The sequence below is a fragment of the Canis aureus genome, chromosome 24, assembly GCF_053574225.1.
Source record: "Canis aureus isolate CA01 chromosome 24, VMU_Caureus_v.1.0, whole genome shotgun sequence".
Lineage (NCBI taxonomy): Eukaryota > Metazoa > Chordata > Mammalia > Carnivora > Canidae > Canis > Canis aureus.
In genome coordinates, this window is record NC_135634.1 from 48,193,783 (window position 1) to 48,200,818 (window position 7,036).

A 7,036-nucleotide genomic window follows, 5' to 3' on the forward strand; every position below is an offset into this window, starting at 1 on the left:
CTGATGTTTGACTGTTTGGTTTGCCCTGGGTTATATTCTCCTCCATACGTAGGGAAGGAGTGGTGGATGTTGCCCTAATGTGGTGGTGGACTTGGTGTCAAGTCTGCAGGGGTGCTGGTTGGATAAGGGTTATATTCCACAAACAGACCCCATCTTGACATGTATGCACACGCTTATCACACACTCCCCACACTCATTCCCCACCTATATGTGCTGCTGGGTGCGATCTCTTAATAAAAACCCAATTAGTATTTCTTAACTCGCCTCCAGACGCTTAAATACCATTACCCCAAACACAACATAATGTCTCTAGTTTTCTGTTTCAATCAAGAATTCAAGTAGCATCTTGACTTGTATATAATATATCAGCAGCAAAATCATGGAATGCTGACATCCTTAATAATAGCAATTAGTAATCAGTTGTTTCTTAAGTAGTTTGATTACGCCAGTTACCAAATTGTACAGTTGATGCATTTGGGGACAAGATGGGTCTCACCACCCATCCCCCAGCCATCCTTTCTCCCTTCCCATGTTCTTGGTGGTTAGTGAGCTGATAGGCACTGAAGAGATGCAAGGACAAATGATGCAATTGTCATTAATATTAAACAGTAGAGATTTGGTTTTAGCAGAAAGTAAAATTAAATGTTTCTTTGTAGAAAGACTAACTCTAGTAGTGTCTGTGGGAAGGCGATCTGTGTCCACTCACCTTAAATGTCAGCAAAGGCATTTAGCCTGTCCATGTCAGGCAGGACACACGGACCTTGAGCTCCTCCTCAGGGCAAAGACCATGTGCTAGGCTCTGGATACCAATAAGTGTTAGACAGGGATCTCATCTGCAAGGAGCTGTTTTTAAGTTTTAAATATCTAGTCCATATAACAACTAGCCCAGCAAGGCCTGTGTTTCAGTAACTAATTGAGACTGAGGGCTTCATGCCCTTGTGGAGGGAAGAGAGTCTGTGGGCCAGATGGGCAGAGGTGGCCCTAGGGCAGAAGCCATCCACTGAGCAGGGTCTGGAAGGAGGGAGTGGCTTAGGTGAGCAGAAGAAGTCCTCATGTGCCCCAGAATTTGGGTGCAGCTTGGTGGGAGGTTCCTGTTGGTCAGATTAGGGAGCTGATTACGGAGGAGCTTTGTGCTCAGCCCTGTTCAGTTTGTCAGAGAGAGAGAGAGAGAGAGAGAGAGAGAGAGAGAGAGAGACGGACCATGGCCCACTCCCAGTCCATCCCAAGCCTATCCTTGCAGGGGAGCAGATGGCCCTGCAGGGGCTATGTGAGTTGTGTCTTCAGGGGAATCCCAGTTGATGACCATTCCCCTGTCTCTCTGCCAACTGTGTAGGGAGGATACATTCTGCACTTTGCCCCATGATCTGCTTAGGCTAAAAATTTAAGTTCCTCTGACCTCTGCCATCATCAAGGGGGGCCATATACGCCTGGGGGAGACTTCTCCAGAAAAAGCCGTTCCCACCATTTTCTCAGCTGGTGCCTCTCTTTCTCTATGCTTTTATTGTAACACTGACGTGGATACAATGAAATAAATTATTATTATTTTTGCGTGTTACATTTGATGGAATAATAAGTTCACAGTGCAATGAACACGGTGATTTCACTGACAGATACAAGGTCCTTGTGTGTTCATATTGACAAGCACACAAGAGAGAATGATTACTTTTCTTTTTCTTATTTTTGCAAGTCGTCATCTTTGAACAATACTCAAAAACCTGCCAACCAGGGTTATCTTTGGGATGGAAACTTTCCTCCTCTCCCCCAAATGCATTTGCCACCATGCCATTTGGCTCCTACCTCTCCCGGCCTGAGTGGGCATTCCTGGTGCTGGTCATCGCTGGCCCAGCCCCATTCCCCATCTTCATATTCTTCCCCTGGAGGATTTAAACTCCTCACAGTATCCATTCCCAGTATGGGCTGCATTTCAAGGTATTGCTGTAAGTTCTGACCACTCTTCAAGCATTCTAAAGACCCCATATGTATATTTAAATCCAAACAGCTCTCGTTCCTGCCAAGAATGGTCCCCAAGGACTCACAGTTGCCTGGAGAAAGAGCTCATTTGCTCCCACATTCAGCAAAAAAGAACCCACGCTCTGTTGCAGGCTGTGACAATGAGTCTTTGGGATCATAGCCTCAGAGAAGCACGGAGATGGATGGGACCTCAACATTGATCCAAGCCAGTGGTTCCCAAAAAGTATATACAAACTGCCAATTCCCCTGGTGGCAAAACCACACTGAGCCTTTAATATACCGTTGTGCCAATTTCTGAGCATGTGACTCAGCAGGAAGCATCTCCCAAGCTCATTCCACCATGGACCTGTTTGGAAAGCCTTAATTGAATTTCATGTCATTGGCCCAGAAAGAGAAAGTGACTTTCCTAAGGCCACACAGCTCACTGGTGGCAGAGCCCAAGCTTCCTTTTGGAACATCCCACACCACGGCAAGAGCTTCTTCAGACCCTTAATAGCCACCCAGCGCTGACGTTGCCTGGGCCATGAGCCTAGGAGGCATCCCGTGTGTTACTCCTGTTTGCATTCTCCACTCTCCATACTGCCAGGCACACTGCATAGGCTCAGGACACCGTCACCATCAGGTCCCTCTGGTTTTTTGGTCTCAGTTGGCGGCACTAGCCTCTACTTGTCACCAAGACCTTCCCATGGGTGGGTACCCATGCAGTTCTCATCTTTGCCATTTATCTTTGTGTTTATCCTGTTCTCTTGGTTTAGGCCCTTGTCATCTCTCACTTGGGAGAGTCACCTCCTAAATAGGCTCTCCTTCCCTTTCTCGTTTCCTTCAAGTCTTACTTTCACATTGTGCCTGGAGCGGCATACCTAGAACACAAGACTGAGCATGCTGCACTCTCTGCCTCGGGTTCAAGGATGGCTGGCTTTCCCTAAAATAGAGTCACTGGTAACAAGATGTGCCTTAATCATTCAGTGTTACAATCACCCTGAGTTGAAATCAACCTCGAACTAACCCAAGACCTTAAAACATGTCATCAGCAATGAACTGTTCTTGTCCTTCTGAATGGGGCAGTTTGACGGGGAGAAGTACATACAAATATGGTTAAGAATGTAATGGGTTCATTGTGGGAAAAAATGAAACTCTAACAGAAATTCCATTGATTTCAAGAGTTCAGCAAAGTTATGGTGCGGGGACAGTACAGATGGTGCTGGGCAATTAGTAAGGTGAAAAGAATGATATTTTAAATGGGAGATTCCAAACACAAAGATCCCCAATGAGCTGGGATGGCTTTGTAAAGGGGGAGGTGGAGAGGGGGGACTTGCTTTTAAGTATAGCAGAAAACAGATGTCATAACCACGAAGTATAATAAAGGTAGGCAGGATTCAGGGAAGCCAATGAGGGGTGGCCACAGCTACAGTGGGAGCCCTCATCCCTGTGCCTGAAGGGGTGAGTAGGGAGGTAAAGGATGTCAGCCAGGGGCTGAGCCTTTGGCACAAGGATGAAGCCAAATCGCAGCAGAGATCTGGCAGGGAAGGGTCCCTGGAGCAAATATCCCACCTCTCCTGCTCCTCTGAGCACTTTCCATTAGCTACACCCAGTAGGAGTCAGAGAGCACTGGGCAGGTGATGTAACTTATAAGGTCAGCCTCATAGGCAGGCACAAGGCAGGCAGTGTGCAGAGGGGCTCTGTGGGGGGCCACGGGAGGGGGGAGGCAAATGCAAAACACAGAGCTCAAGGCTCCTGATCAAATTGCAGTTTATGATTACAAAGTCCCCTCCTCCTACCCCCGTGCAATCTCCTGCATCACTGGGTGCACTTGGGGAGATGACGGTGCCTGTCTATGTAAAGCTGGGGTCAGAACAAACGTGTGTTGTTCTTTGGGCTCGTGGCTCCTGGGCCCTCACCCTGATCGTGGCCATAGATATTAGGAAAACCAAGGAAAAGAAGAAGCAGGGGATGGTTTCTCTCTATAGCCTTAAAGCAGCTTGCTTAAGGCCATGGTGAAAGGCGGCCCTGGGAGTACATCCATGTCCTGAGGGAGTCGAGGGATTGTCACCCCCTTGCAGGACCGATCTGGAACCCTCTCTTCATCGCACGAAAGTCCCAGTGGCTAGCACCAATGATCCATGCATACTCCTCTTTGGTATACTTCCTGCACGTGTGAGCATGAGTTTGCGTGTGTGGGTGCATATGTGCAGGTGTACACGTACGTGCATGCACACATACATGTATGTCAGGAGGGACTCCGTTTAGCAGGTGGAGAGGAGCCCCGTGCATTTTGTCGGGGTCAAGCACGTCTGACAAGCTAGAACACAACACCATGAAATTCAAAGTAAATCTTGCATCAGGCAACATATTTCCATATGTTACACAAAGAAGATCCACAAAATGACCTCCCCCAAAATACAAAGAAATGGGGAGAGATTGCCCACCTGAATAGACACGTCACCTATGAAGAGGTCTACGGACAAAACCAAAAACCCTGTGGATGAGACGTTGTGGGCGGGTGGGCGGTGCGCGATGACCAGGGCACACTTACTCAGTGGGTGGCTTAAGGATAAATAAATACGCATCACCAGCAATGTTCAGGGTGTGGTAAGACACACACACACTCACTGTCGAGGAAATAGAAGCCCTTTCTTTTGGAAAACAGTTTGGTAATTTTTCTGTCCTTGTTCCAATCATTCTGCCCCTGGCGATTTATTTTAAGGAGATAACCTGAAAAGCCATTCGGATGCTAATAGAGATGCTAATTATGGCCTTATTGGTAGGAGCAAAAAACGTAAACAAATATTCCTCTCTTGTAGGCATTTGGTTTAAGTATTTTGTGATTCATCACCTGGATAGGTGATTGAAATTAAGAAGACGACCTAGCACCGCGGAAAATACTTTAGATATATCAACCCAACAGAGCAGAACACAAAATTGCATGGACATATCCACATGCAGAAGTGGAGAAATGAAAACAGATGCTGTGGGAAGATGGTGGTGCCACGGAGTGCTTTCCCCCTTTTTGAATTATTTGTATCACGCGCCAGCTGTTGCACAGCAACACACACGGATACACGCACTATACGCAGCGTGTGTGTATGTATATCAACAAGGACCAGGCAGCCGAGCACAGCTCATGTGCCTTTTTCAACCGTTCAGCCTTCCACCTCCAGGAGTGGCCCACCCCTCGCATGCGCTCATGGTAGGGAATTTAGCGTCAGGTACATCCTGGTTACCTACGAGCACGCTGGCGGGGAGCTGAGCAGAGGGGTCTTTCATCCAGTCGTCATTGGCCAGTTCTATCACAGCGTCCACGTGCCTCACTTCAGCGCAGATCAAGTGGCTCACTGTCTCTTCATCCTTGGTGTCCAGGGCAGACTTTAATCTCTTCACCAAATCTGAGTTGACCGGGTAATCCGGAAGGCGATCGGAGTTGGACATTGTAATGTTGTTTGTGTATTGACTAAACTTCTCTTCTTCTCAACTGAGTCCAAAGGTAGCAGCTGCGTCATGCAGGGCACTGTGGGCATGGTTATAAATAGAACAAATCTTGGCTCCTGTTGCAGCTGCTGGGGAGGGCATTGGCTGGTGGCCTTTTTCTCCACAGGGCCCTGGGAATCTATCTTCCTGAAGGTCTCGGTTCAGGGTTATTCTAGAGATGGGGCAGTGCAGATGTTGGCAAGTGGGGGAAGATGAAAAGGGGACACTACTTTAAAAGAGAGCCCTCATTGGTCCTATGGAACAATGCCTTCTTTTAGCAGAAGTGAGATGAAGAGGGAGATCCAGAGGGGTACTGCAAGCCTGTGAGGCTGACCTTATGATTTGCAACACCAGCCCCTGAAACTGATTGAAAGGAGAAGTAGTAGTGGCTGGTGCTTCTTTCTTCCCTTGAACATGGACACAGTGTGTGGAGATGTGGCAGCTGCATTGTAGCTATGAGGTGACAGTCAAGAGTGAAGGACCAACATACTGAAGGGAATGGAACAGTTGGAGGGGAAGAGATGGCTTCTCGATGACCTTTCTGGACCTTTGCTTCAGCTCTGGACCGCCAGCCACCAGACTTCCTGTCTTTATTCCTTAAGCACTGTTCACAAGTTTTCAATGGCTTGCAGCTCAAAGTATTTTGGGTTGATACGTAGTGTATTCACTCTACCTTTAAAATCATGGAAACGTCCTGGTTTAGTCTACAGAGATGCAGCATATTTGGCTTAGCCTGTAATAAGGGATGTGATGAACTCTCCAAGCCTTCTGGTCTTTGGCCATTGAACTCTTCTTGCCTTCCATGATGAAATCCCACTGTATGTTGCAAGGACAGCAGCCAATGCCAGACTCCTTGAAGGAGGAGCAGTGGCATTGTGGGCGGGGGTCATCAATGAGCAAGTGGCCAGGTCCACTTGAGAGACTGCCTTCCGGTGTCACAGAGACTGGAAATGGACACTGCTAGAGATATTCTGGGAATCCTTGGCAATGGGTTTTGCCCAAAAAGGAGATCTTAACTCAATGGATCAGACTTCAGATGTCTGACCAACTTGCAGAGTGTGGTTGGCCTCTGATTCTTCCTTCGGCCAAAGAATGATGAGTTTTGGGAGAGATTTTTGAACCTGAATTTCCAAGCACAAATACTTGGCATATCAAACGCCTTACAGTTAGAAAGAATATAACATCAGCACCATTTTGTGCAAATACAAAGAGAGTGAGACTAGTAGCCATAGGAAAATTATTGGAATTTCGGTACAGTAATTTAAAGAAAAAAAAAACAACCCAAGAATTATTAGAGATTGCTATCAAACTTCAAATCAGAAGGGAGGTAAAGATGAAGCACTTGTTAGGCAGATAATAAGATGACAAAGCCTCAAAATATGGCACTCGCTGATCTTAATTACCAAGCTATCTGCTGGGTGTTTAATCAGTAGCACATATACTATGCTAATTATTCTGGCTAATTTTGTTATAATGTAATTCTTTATCAACCCTGCTATGTATAAATTAGGAATTGAAATGTAACTAACACAAATTATATTTAAGGCAACATGAATTTCTTTATTTCAGTGTGAAATCTTCTAATCTCTATTTCTTTATC

The 7,036-nt window shown here is 46.6% G+C and overlaps 1 protein-coding gene across 1 annotated transcript in view; it reads right to left on the bottom strand.

The window, feature by feature from the left end:
• The window catches only part of ASB18 (ankyrin repeat and SOCS box containing 18), a 61,084-nt gene extending 55,612 nt beyond the window's left edge, over positions 1–5,472 (bottom strand). Inside the window, exons 1-2 of the mRNA XM_077869336.1 lie at positions 5,193–5,472; positions 4,022–4,024 (exon numbers count right to left, since the gene is read on the bottom strand). Coding sequence (XP_077725462.1) covers positions 4,022–4,024; positions 5,193–5,397 — 208 coding nt within the window. The 5' untranslated portion in view covers positions 5,398–5,472. The remainder of the gene's footprint in view (positions 1–4,021; positions 4,025–5,192) is intronic.
• Positions 5,473–7,036: the final 1,564 nt, after the last annotated feature.